We start from the raw sequence: 27,546 nt of genomic DNA, 5'->3' as shown, positions 1-27,546 counted from the left end.
AGTTATTGCGTATTTCTCTTATATACTATGTGATAAAGACGTGCGGTGGGATATGTTTTAGACCTCAAGATGTTTGCCAAGCTTTTGCTGATCACTTCAGCTCTTGTTTTGTGTGCCATGATAACACAACTGCTATTATCACTTTTGACGAGAGCGCTGACTGTTCGGCTTATCTTAATGTTGCCGAGCATGGGGTTATTTTGGCGATTCAGAAACTTAAGCCAAAACTTTCAACAGGAGTTGATGATATTCCCAGCTTCATAATAAAAGGATGCGCTGACATTTTTGGCTCTGTTTTAGCGCATTTGTTCAACTTATCTTTGCAAACTGGTGTTTTTCCTTGTCATTGGAAATTGTCATTAGTTGTTCCTGTATTCAAGTCTGGCGATGCTTGGGATGTGAACAACTATCGACCTGTGTCACTGATTTGTTCTTTTCCGAAAGTTTTTGAAATGGTTAACGCATGGGCTCATACTTCAAACAGAAGATCTCAATTCTGCAGCATGGTTTTTTAAAAGGTCGAACTGTGGAAACGAATTTATGCAGCTTTCTTGGTTATACTGGCCCACATGTATTTAATCGCGGTCAGGCAGATGCAATCTACTTCGGCATGACTAAAGCTTTCGATACGGTTTCCCATGAGGTACTTCTGATGAAGATGGAAAAATACGGACTTTGCCCCATGTACTGTAGGTGGCTCAAAAGCTACCTTGGCGGCCGCCGTAACATGGTTCAATTTTCCGGCTGTGTGTCCAACGAATTTCTATCATCTTCGGGAGTGCCTCAAGACTCCAACTTAGGACCGCTGTTGTTTTTAGTGTTTGTTAATGATTTGTCGTTACATGTAGAGAACTCGAGAATTTTGCTCTTCGCAGATGATTTCAAATTATTCCGTAATGTTGGAGATATTGAAGACTGCCGCCAATTGCAAGCTGACATTAACAACGTCGAGAAATAGTGTTTGCTGAATCGCTTAAAGTTGAATATTAAAAGACTTCCGTCCTGTACGTCTCTAACTGGGAAATGCGACTCAGTTGTGTTTGATTATAGATTTTTGGCTGGTCAGATTTTTCGTGTGGCCCATATACGAGGCCTTGGTGTTGTTGTTGATGCAAGGCTTGATTTTAGATTGCATGTAAATTCAATTGTGTTGCGCGCATTGAGACATATTGGTCTTATCTCTAGACTAACAAAAAAATTCAACAGCACAAATGTCTACGCACTCTATACTGTACCCGTGTGAGATCGCGTCTTGAGTTCGAGTCAGTATCCTGGAATAACGTATCTGCCACCTACTGCACAAAAATTGAAAGTGTCCAGCGTATGCTCATACGCATCTTTTATGATAGATATATTGGACGCCGTCGTTTCTACGACTACGATACTCTCTTGGAAGACCTCAATATGTGTACCCTTGGTGACAGGCGACTCATGCGTGGCATGCAGTTTTTGCAAAAAGTTGTGCGCGGTTTCATTAACTGTGGGACCTTAATGATGTCGCTGAATTTTCGTGTGCCGCATGCAAAGGCCGCAAGATGTTTTGACACATTTTATCCAGATTTGCACGCCAACTGTCCATTGACTCGTTTACAAATCCTGTACAACAAAACGTTTACTGACACGGATATATCTGCTTAATTGTTGTTTTCATGCCTGGTTTTATAGGTTTTTAAGTGGTCATTCTGATGTATCTGACCTAGTGTGCGCTCCTTTAGGCTACTTGGCTGTTGAGGCACACTCAAACACTATCTATCTATCTATCTATCTATCTATCTATCTATCTATCTATCTATCTATCTATCTATCTATCTATCTATCTATCTATCTATCTATCTATCTATCTATCTATCTATCTATCTATCTATCTATCTATCTATCTATCTATCTATCTATCTATCTATCTATCTATCTATCTATCTATCTATCTATCTATCTATCTATCTATCTATCTATCTATCTATCTATCTATCTATCTATCTATCTATCTATCTATCTATCTATCTATCTATCTATCTATCTAGCTATCTATCTATCTATCTATCTATCTATCTATCTATTATCTATCTATCTATTATCTATCTATCTATATCCTACCTGCCTTGCCTGCCTGCCTGCCTGCCTTGCCTTGCCTTGCCTTGCCTTGCCTGCCTGCCCGCCCGCCCGCCCGCTTGCTTGCTCGTCCGTCTGTCTGTCTGTCTGTCTGTCTGTATGTCTCTCTGTCTGATTAGATATTGATTCTAGTCAAAGTAGGGGTATAAATTTTATACTCTATTGGCTGCCACTACCTCTGCTTAAACTTTTCATGTTCATTGTTACCTTCCCAGTGGATCAGGTGTCTGTCTTTATTTCGGTTAACGATAATTCTTGTTTTATTTTCATGCTGTTGTGTGAGACATTGTATAACTTATATCAACGTTACTGTCTGGCTCCCTGTTCATGTTTGTTTCCTTTTAAGCTTCAATGTTTAATTTTGTGTTTTGCATTTTGCAAATATTTATATGCTTTTATCTGTTTTGTTTTTCTTGTAATTGTGGTTTATTTGCTTACTTTTGATGACATGTCTGTATCCCCCTGTGTAATACCCTCGAACTGAGGGCCTTTAGAGGTATGTTGTATAAATAAATTACAGTGTGTGACAGACCTGAATGTTGGGTCCTGTGCTCATTAGACATCCTGTGGTAATCAAAGTGAAAGTGTACTTAGAGATCTTTATAGAGCGCACTGACTGCCAAGAAAAAAGACAACATTCTCTAGTTAGTAGGAGGAAGGAAAACGTCGCGAAGGTCTTTCGTTGAGAAAGCTTGCAGGAAATACCGCAGTTTTAGATGGACGCCATGTGCTACAGTCATAATTTCTTTAGATCAGGTCAGTTTGGAACTCTAAAAAAGTTTTTGCCATGAAATTGCCGTTTGTTAATCAATTATGTAAATCTCATTCAGTTAGAGCTACTTCTGAGAGATTTTATATTCTCGCAAAAATACCCTTAACCACATGGTGTATGATATATGATACACGACAATATTTCACAAAATTACTGCAACTGCATCGTTTTTCTCAAACCCAAGATTGATATAGGCATTTGCATCATGAATGGAGCACACTAATTTTTTTAGGCAGAAAAATAAAATTCGTGCAGTAAGGGGATAAGCTTTTTTTTTATCGCCGGCTAACTCCAACAAACATCGTCCGAACCTGAAGTAGAGCACTAACCACACCGTATAGCGCTCCTGAATGGGCGCCGCGGTGTAGCCCGGATGCCAGGTCCGGACCTAAATCTTTTATTTTTTTTCTGGTCGCTTGACATATGTTTATTATCCTCGGCAAACTCCAACGCACATCGTCCGAACCTGAAGTTTACCGCATCGTGGCAACGAACCTGATGCGGAAATTCGGAAATTCTCATTCCTAATCGGCGGGAGCCTAAAGAGAAGGTTTCAGTGAAACGGGGAGCAAATCTGGAATATCAGCCCCGTGAATAGATGCTATGTTTTCCAAATATACACGCCACATTGAGAGGTCAGAAAAGCTCCGACGCGCCATAATTTACGGCAACCGCTAGCTCAAACAAAGACGCCCGCATTCAGCGGGTTCTACGCAAGTCGCTTCAGAATATAATAATGTCAATAAAGTCATCGATTGTTGAGACGCCAACTATACGCGGTCATACATATATCCACGGTTTTAAAGCTGCACTGCGGAGGAATATATGGTAACTAAGTTAGCGTCACGTGAGAGCAAATACATTAATTTTACCGACAAAACCGCTTTCCTACCACATAAAATTGTGCCAAAGCTAAGTATCTGTGGCACATCACTAGCGTTTTCCCGCAGCTTCCATGAGTTACGTAATTGTATAAGACCTCTCATTGAGCGCAATTTCGACGTCTTAGTGACAATTACCGTCGAAATGCGACAACAGTATAGCGGTGAGTGCAGTCAAAAATGCTGAGGATGACATTTAAATATTTCAGGGAAGCACTTGTACCTGCTGCGATCCTTGAAACGCCCTGATTCCTCAAAGGAGGGAGGGAGGGGTTGAGAAAGGCCAGGCTTTTTCTTAGGGAATGAGAGTGCTGTCTCACTGTCTTAGAGCAAAGTGCGCAAATTGCTTCACCACTGTTTTACGAGCTAGTTGCTATGTAGTAGTGACTTAATGAAACGCCCAGCCCAGCTGTTTTATTTGATCTCACCCGACTGCATGCACTACTTGAGACGCCTGTACGCGAGGCAGGACTTTTATCCTGCCTGCCTGTGCCTGTCTGTCTGCCTGCGTGTGCCTGCCTGCCTGTGCCTGCCTGCCTGTGCCTGCCTGCGTGTGCCTGCCGCCTGCGCCTGCCTGCCTGTACCTGCCTGCCTGTACCTGCCTGCCTGTACCTGCCTGCCTGTGCCTGCCTGCGCCCGCCTGCCTGCGCCCGCCTGCCTGCGCCCGCCTGCCTGCGCCCGCCTGCCTGCGCCCGCCTGCCTGCGCCCGCCTGCCTGCGCCCGCCTGCCTGCGCCCGCCTGCCTGCGCCCGCCTGCCTGCGCCCGCCTGCCTGCGTCCGCCTGCCTGCGCCCGCCTGCCTGCGCCCGCCTGCCTGCGCCCGCCTGCCTGCGAACGCCTGCCTGCGAACGCCTGCCTGCGAACGCCTGCCTGCGAACGCCTGCCTGCGAACGCCTGCCTGCGAACGCCTGCCTGTGCCCGCCTGCCTGTGCCCGCCTGCCTGTGCCCGCCTGCCTGTGCCCGCCTGCCTGTGCCCGCCTGCCTGCCTGACGACCATATCCCAGCGGCGCAGGACGCGCCTAGAAATCGTCCATATTGTATGCCGAAAGCCTTATTGCGCACGTTAAAGGCCCTAGTTGTTTAAATTTTTCGTATTTTGTTTATTTTATGTGTTTATTTTAAGTATCGAGACACTGCCTAATGCCGCGATCTATTGAAATCTTTATTTGTTCTTTTTGACAGCAGCCGGCATGCGGCCTTGTCACATAGATTCTAACGCGAGGATCGATTCTGTCCTTTGCTTTTGTTCATGCTCGTTGTCGCGAGATGCTGCGTTATTATTTTGTTTGTCGCACAATATGCGTCAAGGGGAATCTAGAAGATTCCTGCCACTCGCGTATGTTTCTGCAATGTTCTAGATTACGCTAGTCACGCCCTGCGGCTTCATCTCGGTGTTTCCTTGCCGCCTTTAAATTGAGCGTTGGCACATGCGATGGGCATTTTTTGTTTGACGACCGCCGAGCACGGTTGTTGATGTCGCCACCGCCGACTCGCTCAGTTCTTTTGCGGGCGCAAGTAAGCCCAATAGACAGTTAATTTCAGTGCTTCTATGCCTGTGTGTTCATTTGTGATCACGGCATTGTCACGTGACTATACGTAATAAGCCACGTGAGCTCTGTCACGCCATTCTTAAACCTCAGGTCGCAGAAGAGGAGACTGGACACTCATTCGACAGTGCATAAAAAGGATCCTGGGCTTACAAATCACATCTACGGAGAAGCTCCTTTCTATGGGAGTGCACATTACCTGCGACGAAATAGCGGAGGCTGTCAGAATTTCGCAGCTCGAAAGATTAAGCCGAACGACCAAGGGCAGAACTATCTTCGAAATGGTAGGCCCACAAACAGATACGGGACTACGAGGAAGATCAAACATCCCGAAGGACTGCCGAGAACATCTAATCATTCCCTCCCTCCCTCTTAGCATGCATCCCATATTCAAAACAGAGAGGAGGGAAAAGAGCAGAAGCACTAATCAGACAATTCGATTCGATAGACAGCAAGTCGGTTGTGTACGTGGACGCGGCAAGTCGGGTGAGGCGGTCGCCTCGTTGATCGAAGGCAGAGGTGCCCCCGTATCGGCCGCCACCATTAGAAGCCGCCACACGGAAAAGGCTGAAAAAGTTGCGATAGCGCTCGCTTGAGTCGGAACAGAAGCCAATTTCATAGCGATAGCAAAACGGTCATCTGGGATTTTGGTAAGTGTAGGATCTCGCCGGAAACGGCAAGAATTCTGACCAGAAGACGACTAAACGGAAAAATTATCCTAATTCGGACCCCTGCACACGCGCCCATTCCTAGCAACGAAGCGGGCCACGAGTTAGCCCGAGCTCTCTACTTCCGGGTAACTTGGAGCCGCCCGACTACCGGAACATAGCCGAGCCTCGGCAAAGATAGACTGAGATTCTCGAAAATTACAGGTTAAGCAGGAAAGTGCATATGCCACCACCGGATAAAAGTTTACAATAGAGGCAGGCGCATGGCGACGCCTGCAAGCTGGTAACTACGCGAACCCGGTCTGGGCATATTATGTCCAGATAGACGGCAGAAAAAATCACACAAGCACTGTGGGCGAGAGAGACCCCAGGCCACATAAGCTGGGAATGCGCTAGCTCCCCAGAGGCTAAAGCAAGTATAAGATGTGGAGAAGCCTGGGAAGCCCTGCTGCGGAGCGAGGTCCCTGCTCCACAGCAACAAGCCATCTGCATGGCGAAAGAAGCCGCGAAGAGCAGACCTCTTTGCCTGCTTCCAAGCGCGGTGGACCCGGCCCCCGTCCCCTAGACGTGTGTACCTGGGACGGGGACTAGCGGGGCCTACATATCTGGTGGAAGAATAAAGATATCAATCAGCCAATCATGCCATCGGCTATGACCCGATGTAACGTCACGTCTGGTAATGACCGATGACATCACCATCCCTCCATGTACGCCTTTCTCTTCTCCAACTGCTAAGTCGTGTCTTTAGTTTGTCTCTTTGCTTGCCTGCTGGAGCGTTCGCCACGGCCAAGGTTTGCCAGTACCCTAAGCATGTCAGCCTCCATGTGCTTTTTCTCTTCTGACCGCTTCTTTTATTTTACACAATGACATTTTTCCCCATTACAATGCGAAGTTGTGTCTACTCAAGTGCCCTGCCATATACGGACAAATTTCTGTGAGTGATACGGGCTAAATGGGGTGTACGGGCGCGTGTTCGCCAGAATATAATTGATGTTACATCACCTACTGTTACGTTTCGTAACAAGCAAAAAGTATAATGACATGATCTACACATGAAATAGCGGCCACCTCGTGGCTTACTGTTAATCAGGAAAACTAGTTAAATTTTACTAACAGCTATAGCATTCACTAAAAATGTGAACGACAAGTTAAACAAACAATAGCATTAATTAATGTAACAAAACATTTACACTAAATAGCATGCATCATTTTGTTCCATACTAAGCGCAAATTACACAACATCGCGAAAAACCAAAGCCAAGTAAAAGACAAATAAAAAAAATAGCAGTCGTGCTCTTCATAACTTTTTTCACTGTACCGCCTCAACGGTCGGACCGACTCATTGCCGCACTCTTGCCATTAACCTGGTGCCGTGCCCGGCATTTAGTCCGCCCGCGAAGTCGGGCCAGAGCCTGCTGCGAACTACTTGCCGAAATGGCTGGCGGCCACCTCCGGGCCGACCACTCGCCGTGGTTCACTTGCCGACTAAGTGGCTGCCGACCATTTTCCGAACGTCGGCCACACGCAAGTGGTCGGCCAAGGATGCTTGGGCAAGCGCTTCACAAATACGAAGCCGACTCCGCCAGGCGCCCGATTCAGGCATTTCATTTAGGGCTTCCTTCAACGCCGCACCGCTCAGCATACAGAAGCACACGTAGTAACGCAGGACTATCGGCATTTCTAACAAAAGCTTTCGCCTCATCACACTTCAATGGTCCAAAGTGCCACCTAGAATTTTATTGCGACAGCAATACTACGCCTTAAAAATTACAGACCAATCAGCTTACAGTCTGTTACGTATAAGGTATTTACTAAGGTAATCGCTAATAGAATCCGGACAACCTTAGACTGCAATCAAGCAAAGGATCAAGCAGGTTTTCGGAAACGGTACTCTACTATCGATCATATCCATACCATCAATCAGGTGATAGAAAAGTGCTCGGAATATAACCAGCCCTTATACATAGCATTCATTGATTACGAAAAAGCATTTGACTCAGTTGAAACATCGGCGGTGATGCAGGCATTGCGAAATCAGGGGGTAGACGAGCCGTACGTGAAAGTGCTGGAAGATATATATAGTGGCTGCACAGCAACCACAGTTCTGCATAAAGAAAGTAATAAAATTCCCATAAAGAAAGGTGTTAGGCAAGGAGACACAATCTCCCCAGTACTATTCACGGCTTGCTTAGAGGAAGTATTCAGAGACTTGGAATGGGAGCAGTTAGTTATAAGGGTAGATGGAGAATACCTCAGTAATCTGCGATTTGCTGATGACATTGTCTTGCTAAGCAACTCGGGGGATGAACTGCAAATAACGATTGATGACCTAGACAGGAAAAGTAGAAAGGTAGGCTTGAAAATCAATATGCAGAAGACTAAGGTAATGCTCAACAGCCTCGGGAAGGAACAGCAGTTTACATTAGGTAGCGAAGTACTGGAAGTAGGCGATTATGTCTACTTAGGACAGGTAGTAACCGCAGATCCGGACCATGAAAAGGAAATAACAAGAAGAATAAGATTGGGATGGAGCGCCTTTGGCAAGCACTCGCAGATTATGACTAGCAGCTTACCGGTATCGCTCAAGAGGAAAGTATACAACAGTTGCAACTTACCTGTACTCACCTATGGGGTTGAAACGTGGAGGCTACCCAAGAGAGTTCTACTTAAGTTGAGGACAACCCAGAGGGCTATGGAACGAAAAATTGTAGGGGTAACATTGAGATAGGAAGCGGGCAGGGTGGGTCAGAGAAATAACTCAAGTTACCGACATTCTAGTGGAAATTAAGAAGAAATGGGCATGGGTAGGACATGTAGTGCGAAGAGAGGATAACCTATGGTCGCTTAGGGTAACAAACTGGATTCCAAGAGAAGGAAAGCGTAGCAGGGGGCGGCAGAAAGTTAGGTGGGTGGATGAAGTTAAGAAGTTCGCGGGGGTCAAGTGGATGCAGCTAGCACAGAACCGGATTAAGTGGAGAAATATGGGAGAGGCCTTCGCCCTGCAGTGGGTATATGATGATGATGATACTACGCCAGGTTTCGCCTTTTCGCCGTACCGGAGCCTACCATTCACGGTCGGTGGTCGGTCACGTGACAACTGACGTCATACCAGAGCGAGAGACTGGGTAGCAAGTCGGCTCTTCAGCGCGCTGTAGCTATGCTTCACGGTCGAGCGACGGCGGCGGTCGGTCACGCTACTACTGACGTCATACCAGAGCGAAAGACAGGGTAGCAAGTCGGCTCTTTGGCGCGCCGTAGCTACGCTCCACGGTCGAGCGGCGGCGGTAGTCGGTCAAGTGACTACTGATGTCATATCAGAACGAGAGACGGGGGACCAAGTCGGCTCTTCAGCGCGCCGCAGCTGCGTTCCACGGCCGGTCGACCACCTGCGATCGGCGGCAAGCAATTGACGTCATACAAGTTGCAAGAGCTTGCAGGCGGTTCATTAGGCTACAGAAAAAAGAATCTGTGAATGAATAATAAAGTTTGGAGACGTCTAAAAATATGCCCTTCATTTCGTGGGTGGATTAGCAATGTGCACCACCACAAGCGGAATACTGCGTATAGCCAAGCGGACATTGCTTTCGCAATTTCCAGGCTTAACTAAAGCTAAGCCCCAGCTAATTTTATCCATCACCACCGGCCTTCCCGTGGTACCAAACTTGGCATTTAAATGACCTTGACCTAATTAAGTGCGAGTGTCCATGATTTCGTGGTGTCCACCTAAAGTGTACGGCGCCTTCCTTTCTCAACACCTAAAATGGTAGGGGTAACATTAAGAGATAGAAAGCGTGCAGAGTGGGTCAGACAAATAACTCAACTTACCGACATTCTAGTGGAAATTAAGAAGAAGAAATGGACATGGGCAGGACATGTAGTGCGAAGAGAGGATAACCGATGGTCGCTGAGGGTAACAAACTGGATTCCAAGGGAAGGAAAGCGTAGCAGGGGGCGGCAGAAAGTTAGGCGGGCGGATGAGATTAAGAAGTTCGCAAGGGTCAAGTGGATGCAGCTAGCACAGAACCGGGTTAAGTGGAAAAATATGGGAGAGGCCTTCGCCCTGCAGTGGGTATAATCTGGCTGATGATGATGATGATGAACTTAAGCCCCGCCGCGCTGGTGCAGGGGTTAGATGTTCTACTACTGTGCCGGAGTACCCGGGTTCGATCCCGACCACCGGCGGCTGCGTTTCTATGGAGGCGAAACGAAGAGGCGTCCATGTACTGTGCGATCTCAGTGCACGTTAAATATCCCCAGGTCGTCGAAATTACTCCCAAGCGCTTCACTACGGCTCCTTTCCACCTTCATTCCTTCCCTTGCAGCGCGGTTCATGCGCCTACAGCAACTAGTGCGACAGATTCGCTTTGTCGGCGTTTCGTTTGTGCCTGTTACTCATTAATACAGTCTTAAGATAACATTTCGTTACTCTAAGCCCAAATTAAGATCTCAGTTTCAACTTTCTACCAAGCCCTACAATTGTGCCTGCGTGGCCTTGGAGCAGCCCCAACTCAAGATACGAGGGTGCTGACGGGTTGGATTTCCCACTTTCAGCCCAAAGGTGAAACCCATCGGCAGCGGCCGCCAAAGCGGTCATGCCACGTGGTCGCATGACGTCACGTAACCCGACGACCAATCAGCGTATGGCTATGTCACCTTCCAACCACAATTTGCCAGAGACATGCCCGTGACTTGTCGCTCACAGAGCCAGTAGCAGGCTCGTACATTTTCTTTTCCTTCGTCCTACAGCCACGACACAATGCCTACGTCGTGCTTTTTGGAGAACGCATTAACACGTGAAGCCTCTTTTCCGCTTTATCACCAACACAATGCGATCAAGCGCTTTTGCTAAGCGTAGAAAACCGGGATGTCTCACAAGCGTTTTTGATGTAGGAGGCTTCTACTGGTTCACTGCAAACCACGTGTATTAGTGACACAATTGTTAAATCGCGTAAAAGATGCTTCGTTTTCTTTTTGAGACATAAGTACTACTTGTTTCGGTTTCCTCGTACGGTGCGTGCCTGCAAGTCTTGGGGCCTGTAAGCTGCTTTCACGTCGCTAAATAGACCTTTCCACAAATTGCAGCGCCGCGCCATCCCCTGGCGGATCCGCGCAAGGCATGATGCCAGAACGGAGCGATTGCCATTCGCGTCGGCTGCTGGAAACGTGTTGGCTTGCTGTGCCGCTGCTTTCTGCCGTCATACGTATTCTCGTGCGCGTTGTTGGTGCTTCCGTGCAAAATGCAGCAAGCCCCGCATTGCTTTGACGGTTAACGGCGTCTTTATGCAATTTTTTTCGTGACTATTGGAGCCCAGCGCTGGTTGAGCGGGCCGAAGAGGCAGCAAGAACCAATGGGATCCTGTACCTAGGGACAACCCCTGAACCCCTTCCCATTTTGCGCATTTTTTTATACTACTACTTGAAGCGAAAGCTTCACTACGCCGTGTAAAGCCAAGGTCGCAGTGCGTGGCACACCCCGCTACAGCGGACGCGCCGTAACCATGGCAACGAGCTGCTCCCGTCACCGCTGGGGCTCCAGATGCGCGCGTCAGCGCAGACAGAAGGGTTGTTTCCGCACTGAGCATGTGCGCCGCCACGGGGAGCTGCAGTGGGCGAACGCAGGACTTTTTTTGTGTCGGCTGATAATCCATGGATTTGGAACGCAATCCTTAACTGTATAACACGATGCAAAGGAGTGATGGGCACAATGTAATTAAAAGAAAACAGCGGGAAGCAGCAGCGCAACAAGGACGCCGAGATGGCAGAGAAAAGTTCGCCTAAGAACCGCCAGAGTCGGAGACGTGAGCGCGGTGGCGCTCCGCTTTCCCAGGGGGCTTTGCGCGGCCACTCGGTGGCGCGGCGGAATTACTGGAAAGGTCTATTAAGGTGTGAATCACCGCCGTTTCGTTCTTTGCGCTCTTCGGCCACGTGCCATTAAACTGTCCTTGAATACAACACACTACAGAGGGGCGGACATATATGCCGTGAGCAGCGTCACCTCAGCGAGCAAGAGTTCATAGACATGTGGAGCAGGCCACCGATTATTTGCACGGTTTCTGGGCGTACCATAACAGTGTCAATATGAAGCACTTTAGGGTTACAGTTGTCATTCAGGACATCCGAGGTCCAAAGAAGGTCCGGTCTCCCTGTGTTCGGCCTGCTGTCACAGCGGGGACCTTAAACACAGTTGGCATAGTGTTCGGTGACTGCTGTGTGCGTGTCACCACACGACTCCCCTTTACCAGGGTACGGCCGTCATCCTGAAACAAAATCCTCCGTCCCCGGACATCCGGGAGGAGGGGAAGGTAGGATGATTTATGAATGATGACGGGCAGATAGGTTATGTGAGACCTTGAGGTGCGGCGCCTTCTGGAGCCAAACCTCCTCCCATCTGACAACGGCACAAGCAGTGAACGCCGGCAACGCACAGCTCCGTGCGGTGTAAAACACCACAGACTAGATAATCATAAACTATTCGAGGTGGACAACGAGGTCCGACAAAGCAAGGGCACAAAAATGGCTCCTCGCAATGGAAATGTGGTGGTCACTGGCAATGCCAGCGTGATCACGAGGCAAGGAAGGGTTCCCGCTGGGAAGCAACAGTTTATTCGAGCCCCCCAAATTGAGTCACAATCACACACTGGCGTCACAGGTCCTGCGCGTCCTCAGCGGCGGCCGAGTCCGAAGAGCCGTCCTGCTGGCGTTCCTTATTGGCGACGTACAGGTTGACGAGCGTCTGCGCAACCTGCACCTCGTCAAGCTCCAGGGCCTTGGCGTCGGGGCCACCGTCGCCAGCGGCCCCACCCTGCTCGCGCGCGCGCTTTCGTGTCCGCGGCGCGGCGGTTCGCCGGGGCGCCGCCCGCGTCGCCCTCGACGTGGCCCGTTTGCCGCATTTAGTACTGGCACCGGTAGTGGTGGTCGTGGCAGTGGCGGTGGCCGGTGGCGCGTCGCCAGCCGGATGTCCATTGAGCATGGGCTGCTCAGCGCCGTTCGCCAGTCGCCGGTCTGCCTGCAGCCGGCTCAGCTGCTGCTTAGCCTCCCGAAGCTGCTGCTGCAGCAGGTAGATTGTGCTCTGCATGCCCTCGACCTCCTCGTCCAGCTGGAGCATGAACTGGTCTTGCTCTGCAAGGCCAACCAAACAGAAGAGGTCAGGAGGGCACAGTAGCGCCACCAGCTTGCAGCAAACTTACCTATCTGGCTATTCTTCATCTCCTCGCTGAAGTTCCGATGCAGCGCCAGGTCGCTCAGGAGATGGGCGGTGCGGCCCGATGAGACCTGGTGGCCCAGATCCGTGTTCTCTTCGTGGAGCCGCCGGCACCTGGCCATCAGCCGCTTGCCCATGTTGCTGCGCGGAGAAGATCCACGCACGTCAACCACCAGTTGCAGTCTTGCGCCGCGCACCACGGAGGACCACCAGCGTCGTCTCAAATGAGCAACCACTTATGCAGCACAGAGCCAACTGGAGGGAGCCCTTCTGCCGCCATTCACACACACAATCGAAACAGATTCCAAGCTGGTGCTGTGCTCTCAAACGCAAACCAAAACTTGCCAGGTGAAATGACGACGAGGCTGGCCGTGGCACAAGCGTACCAAGAACGCCACGGTTTTCTCTTGCAAACCACAAGGCACAGTGCTGCACTAAGCCACCAGGATTACTTGAAAGTGGCTGGTGAAACTTGCACCAAAGCCAGAGGTCACCCAGTGAAATTACTCATGCAAGCTTAACAGCTGCAGTTCTCGTGGTGCTAAATCAATGTTGAGGACCCAGCTTAGAAGTGACTAGGCATAAAAATGACATCCACACGTATCTGCAAACATTCACAGTGGTAAGCTGGCATTTTAGGAAATTTAGTTCTTCACAAGTACACCTTTGCATGTGACAGAGTTGTCACATGAACAAATGAATAAATCAATAGATATGTGGCTACCAGAAACTTATCAACACCGTGTGTTACTGTCTTACTTAACACTCCTCTATGCACATATACTGTAGTTTTCATTGCAAGGCACAGCAGAAGATAAAAAACAATCAACACACTGTAAACAGTATGAACAATACATGAATTCAGCATTTCCTTAACTCTAGTACCGACAAACCAAGGGTATATTTCAGGGTCCAAGCTTGAAGGGAGAATATACTTGACACCAGCTGAGAAAACTACGTTTTATAGGATACAGTGTCGCAAGCACTGAGCACAAAGATAAGGAGCTGAAAAAGGCACTTGTATGCATATGGCACTATGGACAATGTTAAGAAAGAACATACTCATATATGCACCCCTCAGCTAGAGGAACAAGGTGGCAAAAGCAAGAAACCGTAGCCATAATGGTTACAAGTTTCATACTAATTTCTCAAACAGACTTAAGTTTACACTCAAACAGACTTAAGTTTACACTACATTGTGCAGATGATAAGGAATCCAAAAAGAATAGGCATACCCAAAAACTTTAATCAATAGTTTGGTGTTAAGCGTATCCTTTCAGGAGTGTTGGATTTTTTTATATAATTTTGCGCTCTCTACAGTGCACCCTAAATAAAAGCAGCACTCCTTCCACATTGCTGAATATGTGCTTCTCACTTGTCCCGAGATGATGCCACAGGTTTGAATTTAAATGCCCAGAATGAAGCAAAACCATGGCAAATATAAGTTTAGAAGGAAACTGGGCCAAAGAGCATCATAAAAAGAAATTGAGATTATTAAGAAACATAATTTCACTGAGCCTACTGTGGCGGATATTCAGAAAAACAAAACAGCATGGTAATACATTATTATCAGTGCAATCCTAGAAAACAAAGGTAACCACAAATACAGATTCACTTTTACACAGAGATATTCAATTACTCTAAGGGTGTGCACAAACTCCACAGAGTTCAGCAGTTAGGATAATCTTGAGTTCCCTGTTGCATTAAGTTACAACAAATACAGCACATCAGGTAGAGTGTTAGTTTTGCTAATAATGTACTTCCAGCCCTCAGGTACTAGACTACTGTCATAGTTTGAGCCAAGGATTTAAGAAAACTCAGAAATAGCTGCTGAGTGAAATCAATGCCATGTGCTTTGCTATCACATGGAGTTTTTACTCCTGAAGCAAAGAGCTCCGACGATTTACGCGAAACTCAATATTAGTTTTTCTTTCTTTTTTTTTTTCAAACATGGTCTTACAGCACGTTTCTAAATTCTAGCTAGGGCTCAGAAACAATTTGTTTGGCTTTTAGCGGCAACGCATCTTTTGCATGAGACTGCACTACCATACTGCAGCCCTCCCAGCATTATTTTCAACAAACAAAATGCGCACATCATTGTGGCCCCACACTCAGTGTAGCTTGCTGCATGACAAACAATTGTCAGCTACCTTAAACTACCACATTCAACTGCTTTACCTTACTTTACATTTCGTTGGCATGATGGCTCAACAAAAGCTCTATCTGAATTGACCGTTGGTGGCATATTTATTGCAGACCTCAGTGCAGAGGCGTAGCCAGAAAAATTTTTTAGATGTTATACATCGCCAGTCAAAAAAAAAAAAAAAAAGAAGAAAAAAATCCGAAAGAAACGGGTGATGCAGCGCTTAAAACATTTTCTGGGAGGGGGGAAGGAAGGGAGGGGGGGGGGGGGCACAGTTATAACACCAAAAACTCCACCTGGCTACGCCCTTGCCCCGCAGCATGTTTTCCTGAAAAATCTGCTGACATACTTGCAAGAATGGGGGTTCTTCACCTTTTTATATCTATAAAAGAGTAAGCTTGACCCTAAATTGAGCATTAAATACTTGCAGAACTAATCTGGCTAGCAATCCAATAAGGCAGAACTGCAAAAATACACTGAGGAGATCTACATGACAGGATAAAATGTGTCCATTTCATCCAGCAGCGGTGCCTGCATTTTTTTATTCCATGGCTCTAGTCACATGAAACAAGCTGTACAGACCACCACATTTACCAACAAAATAGGGTGCGCACGAATGCCATAGCCAGTTGGAGGTGAAAAATAGGCTTAGGGCCACAGGAATACATGTAAACAAAGTTTCCAGAGCAGTCTACTGACATCGCAGAGTGCCTAGAGTGCTGGCCCTTCCCCAGCCATGTACATTCTAAAAAAGATTGTGAAAGTGTGAAACATTACTTCAAAGGTGATCTATATTTAAAATGCCCCCAAACGTGCGCTTGGGAGTCATCCTCCACTGGGTGACGGGGATACAAAGCTGGTGCACAATTCCCAAAACACATGTTTACAAAGTACTTTTCACGTTGTAAGGAGCCCTCACGGAGACGGCTGTTCATTTATAGTTGGCAAGAGCTTCTGAAGAGGGGTGCAACAGAGTATGTTATGCAATTTTTATGTTCTTTCTAAAACATCACAATAAAAGTAGAATGTTCATTTGGGCAAGTTGGTAGACGTTCATAATTGTAAAACAGCGCAAACAACAGTAGACAGCGCTCGTACCGTGTCTTTCTCGTTCTTATCTGCCATTGTTCACGCTGTTTTACAATTATGAACAAAAAAAGTGTGCTGTGAAACTGGAAATGCCTCTGAAAGGCACCTTATGTATCGAATGCCATGATCCCACATGTACAGGGTGATCCACTTCTGACAACACATATGGCTCACATACTAAGTTAACAGGAACTATCGAAGAGCCGCAGTCAGCCTAAGAACCTGTTATTGGTACAGCACCTCTCACTTTAGTAACAGCAAAATCTCGTTAACCTGGCCTCCAAAGGACCACACAAAATTTTTTATTTGAATTTAAGAACTACTAAACGGCCCTAAGAAACTGTCGAAAACTGTTTGCATCACAGTAATCTTATCTAGTGTATGCCTGCAACATGACTGCCAATACACTGAAAGCGACAATTTTTCGCTGTTCCATTTAGTGCTCTGCTTTGTGCATACTGTGGGAAATGTTAACAAATGTGAGAACCTCCGCAGCCAAATTCACAATGAGACACAATAGCACTGGTGCCAACATGTTGAATGGAATGTCGAGTTTTGAGGATGCTTTGCCCATTGTGTTTGGAGGATGCTTCACCATAGGGATTGTGAGGTGAGCCACCCACAATATGAGGCTGTTTTGCCTGCCTCGAAGAGCACAGGAAGCATGTCGATGCAAGGGAAAGAAATATGCGCAACCATTAAAAATATGCAACGACATCCCAAGATAAAACACACCAGTGATGCACATGAGCAGCGCCCAAAATGATATGAATGGCAGACGCGCATGCCCAAAAGCATCAGCGCGATGTTGTGAATTTAAGGAAAATATACTGCGCCGTAGGGCTACATTTTGCCGCAGGCCATCCGAACGTCCTCCCACCTGCAAATGCGCGCGCTGTAGCAGGCGCAAGGTCGTTCCATGCAGTGCAGATTTGGAGAGGTCTGTTCGGACAATCACTTTCTATGTGGGGAAAACCTAGACGTGACCATCCCTCCGAATTACCGGTGTGAGCCCGCACTCCTAGTTTGAGTTGTTCAGCGTTCTGAATTAACAATCAAATGTACCCGTTATCAGACATAAACCTGCACTTGCGTTTTTCTTTTTTGTTCCACAGATCCTTACTTCACATCTGCTACCAATTTACTGGTGACGGCACTCCCAGAGGAGCTGTAAGCAGGGCCAGCTTAGAAATGTTATGGCTAAGCCAACTGCTCGCACCGAAGGAAAGGTCAAAAACACCGAGTGCCCCTAGAGTCCACAAGAACACATTATGACAAAAAAAATATAGATGGCACTGTTCATCCACAGAAGATAAATTCACAAAACAACACAGCTACGTTCACCAATAAATATAAGAACCAAGTTCATCGAATTTTCAAAAAATGAAAACCAAGAACATCAAGTCCTACACATAAGAAACCGAAGGTTCAAACAGGAAGGGGCAAAACCGACAAATGGAGCATGACCAACTTACACAATGTAAAGACAAAACAAGACTGGGTGCACATACACTAGCAACCCCAGTGTGCTGGTCATCGTGAAATGCAGCAGCGATTGCGCCAGCTTCAGAGTGTCTAGTAGTGAAACAGCTTGATAAGGGCCAGTGAAAAGGTGACTGAGGCATCAGATGCTTGCAGTCACTGGCCAGAGAGCTACACACCTTCGACATCTTTGCAGCTGAAAACTTGAACTTCAGCTGAAGTCTGAAACTGGTAACCACTGCAGTTGACGTGACTCATACAATATTTTGATAAAGCTGTGTCAGATGCTAGTTGAATCTGCTACCACATGCACCAGGAGATGCCTATGGACTGAGTGTCACAGGAAAAGTGCCTGCCAACGATTTCAACAGGCCACCACACAAAACAAAAGTGGAACTATGCAGCATGCTCAAAACTGTTTTAGAACAATTTTATGAAATCGCAGATGGATCCAAATTTTTCCATGAAAAAAAAAGGCAAGACTGTGCCCCTGACAGCATGATCACTATTTAGATGCACCGTCTTTGCCAAAATTAACTGAGCAGCCCCGCCGGCGGAGCAGGCGCAGGGCCGAGCGGCAGCGCTGTGGTCGCCAGCGGTGGCCGCTGCACTCTGGAGACAAGTGTAAAGTGACTGATGTAATTCTGCTCCCTTGCTATCTGTCTTGGAATGATAAAATGTAAGTGGGCAACATGTGGGTTCTGATTTCGCCCTTTCGGAGAGCTGCGTTGAAGGAAGGTGCTGCTTACAGCAAAACTCACTAAAGAATCATTTTGGACTGATGCCATGAACCATGTCCTTTTTGTTATAACACCTTGCATGTTTATTATCAGTGCGCAGCTACCACAGATGCAAATAGTTGCAAAACATACGCCATTCTCCTATTCGGAGTGTTATCAAAGTAAGACAGGGTACGGTTCTCAAAAAAAAAAATCGATGTTGATTTTCTTACGATTCTAAGCCCTTGGCTCTGAGGCTTCATTGAGATGGAGGAAAAAAACAGGGCAATATTTCCCAATGTCTCAGGTGCCCTTATTGCTACATGAGTAACGCATCGAATCCACTAATGCCGAATTTGCAGCCGCTTGCTAACGAACAGGAGTAATGTCTTGACGATTGTAACGTCAAACCAGATGCGAGAAAGTTGAGTGAGGAGTATACCTGCCTCAAAAATATTAGGTAATAATAGTAAATACGTGATGTAAATGTTCCCTAACATACAATTCCCAATAAGGAACGAAAAAATTGTCTTCCTAGTTGCACCGAACCTCCTGCTGAACTAGACCATGTTACCACGAATTTAGCAAGGGCAGGAAATCTCAGGTTCCTAACGTGATCTTGTGCGCATTTAAACGAGTTAAAAATGTTGCCACCTTACCAGCTGGCACTGCACCATCAGACAAGTGGCTCGGTAATAATGAGTAACAATAAACTAGTTTGTAGTTCTTGTCCAGTTTTCTGTTCATTGCGGGAACATATTGCAATTAGGTTTGGAACATGTTTCCGTAGAGAAACGGCAGCATGTATTGTGAAATTCAGTGATGTAAGTTTGAGGTGTGAAAGAGACATTGTTTCACGCATTATGAAAATGAGTGATGCTGGTTGGCGCAAGGTTACTAACGCAAAATGCATTACGCTCTTTTCTGCACATCAACAGAGTAATGTGAAATGGTTGGAAATCTTGCCTCAACATTTTTTCACCTCCAGCATAACAAAGCGACACAACAAAGCCGGTCATGGACCTTTAAAGAAGTATTGGAACCGCAGGAAACAGTGCATAGAATTTTGGAGATCCGTTAATTGCAATTATTTTCCCAATGTTCCGAAAGAGCAGCAAAGTAAGTATTTGCCCAACTGTTCAAGATATAGGAGCTACGTGCTTGTATTAGACGCGCATGTTATTCTAATGAAGAGCACAGCTTCCCAGCACCAGCCAAAAAGGAGCATTGAGCAAATTACGCTATGCGGAGCGTCCTTCCTCAGAAGCGCAACGCTCAGAAGGTGCCAAATCAGACGAAACACACAATTCCATGCTCAATTTTTATCATCCCACGAAGGAGAGCGAGGGAGGAAGGTTACGTTAACTAGCTCACGCTCGCTGCCGGAGAGCTGTGGCCAGCGACAGCGGCCGTAGTGCCGCGACTCGTTCCCGTGCCTGCTCCGCCAGCCGTCGGGGCTGATCAGTTACTTTTGGCAAAAACTACATGGCTATGTAAAATTATTTGAACACCTCACATTGTTTTGATCAGCCGTCACACTGTTTCTGCCTTTAGCACTTGTAATGACCAGCATACATATGCGTGCTCATGTGACAGAAAAACCACTGTGCCTCTAGAACAATGATAGTAATCATCGCCTCCTCCTCTCAAAATGATCCACCTAGGCTGCTTATTAGTCAGCCTCTGTTGAGCACCTCCAGAAATGCCAGCAATTTTGAAACCTTTGAGAACCGCTACTCAAGACGAGTTATCATGTGTCCAAATTCTCGATTCTCAACAGCCACTGCCCCTACACCTTAACACAAACGATTGGTTAAAAATCAGTCTCTGTCCACTCAGACAGGCACTACAGCGGCAAGTACACAGCTCCAGTAGTATGATTTGCAGGCACTACAACTTCAACCACACTCCCGCCCTCACTGGTTCCACTCCAGCGATAGCTGAAATACCTAAGCTTGAAAACATCCTACTTTTTCATTGCTTGAATAAAATATTTGAATAGTGTAACGGTTCTACATGCTCAAAAGCAAATTTGAGACGAACAGTTATAAATTCAGCAGCTTTAACGTGCACTGAAAATACACACACTCAGCAAAAACATTGAATCATGTCTGAATTACCCGAAAGTATAAACGATCATGGTTCGAATTCTTGCGAGTCTATGGTTTATCATACAATGTTTACTTGAAGGGCACATACTTTGCATGTAATTGTGAGCACAGTAGCTAAGCTGTGTTGATGTGCGGCTCTCTAAGTATACCTGCAAAGCTTTCCTAATTCCACATCAAAACATAATGATGTTGCCTTTATGTCAGCCAATTCTGCACACTTTATGCACACTTGTGCTTTCCTCACATACAGCAATTACTAACTGGACCCAAACAACCGCACCTCTTTGCGAACCAAGACAGCCACCTGCGACGGCAAATTTCATTTAGTAATACGTATATGTCTACTAATGTCACACATGGCTCCGAAGCAAAATTACACGAGAAACAAATTTTGTGCCTTCACGCCTTTAAAGAGAAACTTGGGCTATTTTTTTTTTTTACATTTTGAGATCATAATCCCATTTTTTTTTGAAGAAGAAAGTTCATCTTTTTTTTATAAAAACAGGTATTACATAAATTACATAATATTACATAAATAAATAAATAATAATGATAATGATAAAAGAGGGTTCTACTTAAGTCAAGGACAACTCAGAGGGCTATGGAACGAAAAATGGTAGGGGTAACATTTAAGAGATAGGAAGCGTGCAGAGTGGGTCAGAGAAATAACTCAGGTTACTGACATTCTAGTGGAAATTAAGAAGAAGAAATGGGCATGGGCAGGATATGTAGTGCAAAAGAGAGGCTAACCGGTGGTCGCTTAGGGTAACAAACTGGATTCCAAAGGAAAGAAAGCGTAGCAGGGGGCGGCAGAAAGTTAGGTGGGAGGATGAGGTTAAGACATTCGCAGGGGTCAAGTGGATGCAGCTAGCACAGAACCGGGTTAATTGGAGAAATATGGGAGAGGCCTTTGCCCTGCAGTGGGTATAGTCAGGCTGATGATGATGATGAAATAAATTTATCATTTTGTGATCATACATTTTCTGGAGCCTCCTCTCTTAGATAAAAAAAAAAGTTACCAAAAGGAGGTTTTGGTCAACCTATGACATACCAAATTTATTGCCACAGAACATATCCTGCGTGTATTGACTGGCTAAATTGGCGATTCTGAAGCAATGGCTTTCGTCACTGTTAGTTTGAAATGACCAAACGCAAGCTCAGAATTTTGTACTTCGGCAATCACAGCAAGAATATAGATGGCCATGCATTTAGAAATGTCACGCACACAATGCTGCCCATAGAGATTTCCCCAACTGAGGTCACGGAATAAGAAATTTTAGGTTCAGTTGCACTGCAACGAAATATTGAAACCTTGAAAAATTAGACACAAATTCCCAGAAAGCTGAGGTGAACACACCATGAGAGTTTCAGTAAACTTCAAGGATGCAGAAAAAATGCCAGTTGTCTTTATACTACTGATGATTCATATGGTAAATATGAATTGCTACTAACTCGCCAGTTTTCCATGCTCAGTCATTAGATTTCAAGTGGCTAGAAAGGTTCATTTAAACCACCAAATGAACAAGCCATCAAAATGCAACACAATAAAAAAATGGCATTCACTGCACAGCCCTTGAGCAGCTGGAGACTACAAATGAGAGAACTGTATAGAAAAGAAAAACATGACAGAGGTAAGGTTTAACAAGGTTAAGCCTAGTATAATCAAGCTTAACTATGTCCAAAAGCATACAGTTAACCTTAATAGATGGTAGATATAGACTGTATTGATGCTGTCTTCACATCCATTGTTGTTCACGCCAGCCTACTCAGCCTCCGACAACTGCCGCGAACGACCAGGTTCGCTATCCCTTTCAAAGTAGACTGAATTCACATGGCTCAACATGGGAGTTCACATCATTAAACTATGACGCATGTCGCTGCTGACGTTACACACACATTCAGTGTAGGCAGAGACAAAGGCAAATAACTTTAAGACAGGTGATGTCAAAGGAGCTGCTCGAGTTGTCAACACCTGCCAATTAGCCATGATATATGGTCTTGTTAAGTCGCAGAAACCACCGGCCCAGATATGTCACCTGCCCATCTGCCAGAGGCATACTAAAAGGTTGTGGCTTCACAGATACCTCTGTTTTTCCGATTTACCCTGTGAGGTAGCGCTTTTGCACTAGAAGCAAAAAAATGCCAATGGCAGTCCCTCAGTGGCTTATAGCTGAGGGTTCGACATATATGAACGAACAAACCCAAGGCGCTTGAAATAAATTCACAGCTATCCATTCCTACATTTGATAGTACACCAATTAAATGTGTGGTACAACCTCCCTAATTCTAAGCCCATCAGCTGCACATGTTTCAGTTACCCAGCATCAAACCAAAATGAAAAAAAAAAAAAAAATGTTCCAAACTGACTCCTCCTTCAATGGGAGCTTGTTTGCCCCTCATCCAGATATCAGTCAAGCCTGCTTTCATGCATGTAGAACATGGTAGCTCAGTTTTCTCGATGTTGCTCAGTTATTCTCTGCTCTTTGCTCTCTAAGGTGCAGGTGCAGAAGGGCAGCTGTTGATAAAAAAAAAAAAGAGGGACAAGCAATGTCTGCGTGATACTACGTCTGCTCGATTTGGCTGCACTTTCTGTAACAGTTCTGGTAGGATCCAAGGGGGTGCTGAGAGCATAAAACGCTAGTTCAGCGAGTTCAGGTTTAGTTCAGGTGCAGCGCGACACTAGCACCGCTGTCATGGCACGTTTGCTGCACTTGGCAACCGGCCAGTTCAAAGATACAGTGAACTCCCGCTGAACTAGGCCTGCACCTTTGCAAAAGAAATAGCAAGGTGCAGGGGTCACGCGCTGCACTCGAAAAACAATTAAGAAGGTGCTGCACTCAATGAACTAGTGCAGCTAGTTGAGCCAAATCGAGTAAATCTACTGTCTGGCCGATTAGGTGTGGCATGATGCATTTTATATTAACAATTTTGGTGTTGTGCAAGGTGTGTACAAAATAAACTATGCTGCGTGACCACTGGCATTATCTACTCATGTCAACGCCATCGCTTAACCACAAAGGGTTGCTTTGGCTCGTACGCAACCGCACCACCCTCTAAGCCTCACCACTGTTTGTGATATCGTGTGACCAGGGTGTCAAAATGGAATTTTTTCAAGTTCGTTTCGGGTTCACGCCTTTTGGGTTCGGTTTCAGCTACGGAGACGCATTCCGTTCCAGTTCAAACTGGCTCGACCCTGCCCGAACAGGTTCAAGTGGATTCAGAAAAAAAAGAAAAAAAAATTACTTCACTTTTTGATAGTTTTCTTCCCTGTTCCAGAATATAATAAAAGCTGAAAATTCATACAGTAGCCCGTCTACTGTTTTTGTCGTCAGATATGAAGGGCTCCACTTGGTTGCGCAAACATCAACAAAGTGTATATGAGTGAGCAACGATTAGATCAGGATGAGGGAAAATGACTGTTTTCATTGGCACATAACCAAATAAATCTGTCACGAGCCAAAAGTTAAAAGAAAATAATGTTTTCTGCAGCGCTTCTCAGATGCACAACATTTCTCGTGAATTTTAGTTTACAGAAACGCCTATAGCTCTACTAGTACATGTACAACAATGTTTCGCCCGGCTCCTACTAAAGTACTTTGAAATTAGATCAAGATCGAGGAAGCACATAACCCGAGACTAACAATGCATATAGGTGGTATGCAATGGTGCTCATGTGGTGCCCAACTATGCCGTCAGCCGCCACACTTGTGGTGAACGGAACAGACAAACATTTCTGCCAGCATGCTTTCCTCGCGCGGCTCATTCAGATCGGCTTGCCGTCGCTGCACGTGACAGCAACAAGAAACTATGTAGAAAATAAACACCATTTCCGATGGGCAGCTGCACTTCTTAGCTCTGCATGAGCAGAGGTCGAGAAACACGTCTAACGACGCTGTGGGCTGACTCGAAACACAGATAATAGTCATTGGCAGCAGCGCTTCCGTGAAATAGAAGAGTCGGAATTGGAAGCCTTATTATTACCACACTAGAGAAATGCCTTTTTACACAAACTTCTGTGCACTGTCGCAATTAATGGTAGCTTAATTAATGACAAGTCTTAACAAAAATCGACACGCGAGTGTGTAGCCAATACTCTGTAGTCTGCGCTTCATCCCTATCGTGTCTGTCTTGTTGGCATCTGTGTAAACACAGTGCACTTACAATGAAGTGACCGAATTACACTGGCAGGTTGCCGAGCTAGGCAGCGAGCTTGCATTATCGCCCTGGCGAAAGCATAGATTCCCAGCATGTGGACAAGGAAGAAATAGTAGTTGCCAGTGTGGCCACGACACCCCCGGAAAACAAAGTGTATGCCCCAAAAACTCATTTGAACGTCCGAAACAGGACGAGGTCGCATATCTGTTCATACGTACAGCTTTTGGGAAGTTTAATTGGTGCCTATCCAGCGGTTATTCTGGATACACCTTTTCCAAAATTTTCGCTATGACTAGGTCACATATGCAAAAGAGATAGAAAAAAACAAGGGTTGTCAGCAGATATGTCGTCTAGAGAATGCAAGGGCCCATAGGCTCGCTGCAAAACCACATGCTCCTTTCCAAAATCACAGAACGGTTGTTGTCACCGTTGTCCGAGCTTTAATTAAAAAATAGAGGGGAACTGAATCCATGAACAATATTCGTTGCTACGCAGCGCTAACCGACACATGCGTCCACCCTAAGTGGCGTTTGTTTACGACACATTTTCACGCAGCTATCGAGTGTGACAACTACAGGCTTGATTTCCGATGCATGCAGATTCGAAGCGACAACATTAATGTGGCATGCGAGCCATCGTAACACAGCGAGAACACGCTTCCAGGACAGGACAGGCAGGAGTTTGATGCGTACACCTCAAAAAATGGAGACCGTCGGCATAGTTGGGCGCCATGTGGGGGCAGTGCATACCACTTACACCATAGGTGTAAGTATATATTGCATAGCACGCGGACGCGTGCTGTGTTTCCTGTAGAGCATTTCTATAGTGTTGAGCTGCAAATTAACCCATGTAATGTGGCCCGAAAGACATTAGGAAAAGTCCCCTAAGTCACGTATTGGGTTTGGAGTCATTATTGTATTTGCCGGAGAATGGAATCAATTCTCTCGTTCCTGTGGCCGCGAAACGATGCGACTACCGTCTTGCTACGCACCATGATTGCCAGCATAGGTGCGCTATATACATTTTCTCAACGATTTTGAAGCTAGACTGGTATGTTTAGTCACATAATTTGCAACAAGCATGACATAACGTCATGCCACTGGCAAATATTTTATTATGTGATCAGTAAATGCTGCCAACGCAGCATAGAAAGACCGAAAGAAGAGGACATTGTTGAGGGTTGTTGAAGTCATCTGGGCTCGATGACAAGAGGATATACTTTGGTCCAGGAAATGCACTCTCGACGCTGACTTGTGTAGATGGCAGAGCAAGCGCTCTGTAGCTAGTGAATAGAGTTCGGGGAGCCCCAGCTTCTCCTCCTCACAAAATTTAAAACACTCGAGTGTTGGCTTATTCTGGGCACCTTTACAAATGCTTAGATCAGGCTCTGTACTTCTTCAAGTTTGAGAGGAATGCTGCTATTTCCAAGTCCTTGCAGGCAGTCCTCTTTTCTTTTCCATAAGAAACGCTTCAACCTCATCCTCAGCTTGTAAGCTCTTGGGAGACTGTGCTGCCCCCTGTAGCGCTACTTGATCGCTGCCGGCGACTCTACGAAGCCGCTTCCATGTAGTGACCAAATGCTGTTTTGCTCGGCACCTTTCCTTTCTTGTCAACATAATATGATATTGAAGGTCTCACGCTGAGTTGAACTATTGTACAATAAATTACTGTCATTCCCACTTCTGTTTTTTCTTTTCATTAGGGCCTAGTTGCAGGTTCCTTCGATCCGCTTGACCTCGTCTCTCTTCCTGCTTTTCAAGGTTTTCGTTCCAACCTCCCTCGTCAGCACGTGTGGCACACCCCATAGAACAGCTAGGTTGCCCATTAGATATGTTTTCTCTCAACAGTGCACTTCTAACTTTCAGCACCACATTTCTAGACTGTTTTAGATACTAGAACCAGTGATGGTGGATAATGCGATTAAACGCATTCATTTTTTCTACACCGCAGCTGTACAGGCCGAAACGATAGCACTCCAAATAGTTTGTGAATTAATACCCTTACCAGTGATTTCATTCAGTTAGACTGTTTCAGGTGCTAGAATCAGTGATGGTGAATAAGGCGATTAAACGCATTCATTTTTTCGACACCTTAGTTGTATGGGCCAAAACGATAGCACTCCAAATAGTTTGTGAATTAATACCCCTACCAGTGATTCCATTCAGTTTCTTGCTCCACCTCGTCTTCACATTTGAACATCGGAGCTTCACTCCTGGCATTGTTTAACTTGCCAAGGGAAACAAAACAAGCCGACATCACCAGGAACACAATGAAGAGAAGACAAAAGATGCAAACGACTTATGAATCATCTTTGTGCCAAGTTCAGATACAACTTAAGAACAGACCGGTAAACTGCTGCCCAAGACGGCCTTCCCACTATCAGTGTCGGCTTACCATTCTGAAGTCTCGGTCAACCAAATTGCCCCTGCTGGCATCGCATCGTATACGGGTACTCTGCACGTGCTATGCGACTCGTTGCGACAGCGTTGAAAGATAGAAGAAAAAAAATGATTTCTGTGATTCAGATTCATCATTTTGTTTTTGAGTTGTACACGGTTAATATTTATCTGAATATGTAGCTCAACTTATGAATTATGTGCTATTATTACACTGCCTAGGCGGCTCTCGAATGGGGCAAATTTCTCCGCAAGCGGTGCCACTGCGCGAAGCA

At 46.0% G+C, this 27,546-nt stretch overlaps 1 protein-coding gene across 3 annotated transcripts in view; it reads right to left on the bottom strand.

Moving 5' to 3' along the window:
- Nucleotides 1-12,555: 12,555 nt before the first annotated feature.
- Nucleotides 12,556-27,546, bottom strand: part of fl(2)d (Pre-mRNA-splicing regulator female-lethal(2)D) — a 62,356-nt gene continuing 47,365 nt past the window's right edge. For all 3 annotated transcript variants that reach the window (XM_084596099.1, XM_084596094.1, XM_084596097.1), the window contains exons 7-8: nucleotides 13,163-13,317; nucleotides 12,556-13,094 (exon numbers count right to left, since the gene is read on the bottom strand). In XM_084596099.1, coding sequence (XP_084452225.1) covers nucleotides 12,619-13,094; nucleotides 13,163-13,317 — 631 coding nt within the window. In that variant the 3' untranslated portion in view covers nucleotides 12,556-12,618. The remainder of the gene's footprint in view (nucleotides 13,095-13,162; nucleotides 13,318-27,546) is intronic.

The sequence above is a fragment of the Amblyomma maculatum genome, chromosome 1, assembly GCF_055883805.1.
Source record: "Amblyomma maculatum isolate TAMU_Amacu chromosome 1, ASM5588380v1, whole genome shotgun sequence".
NCBI classification, from domain to species: Eukaryota; Metazoa; Arthropoda; class Arachnida; order Ixodida; family Ixodidae; genus Amblyomma; species Amblyomma maculatum.
This window is presented reverse-complemented; position numbering and strand designations above follow the sequence as displayed.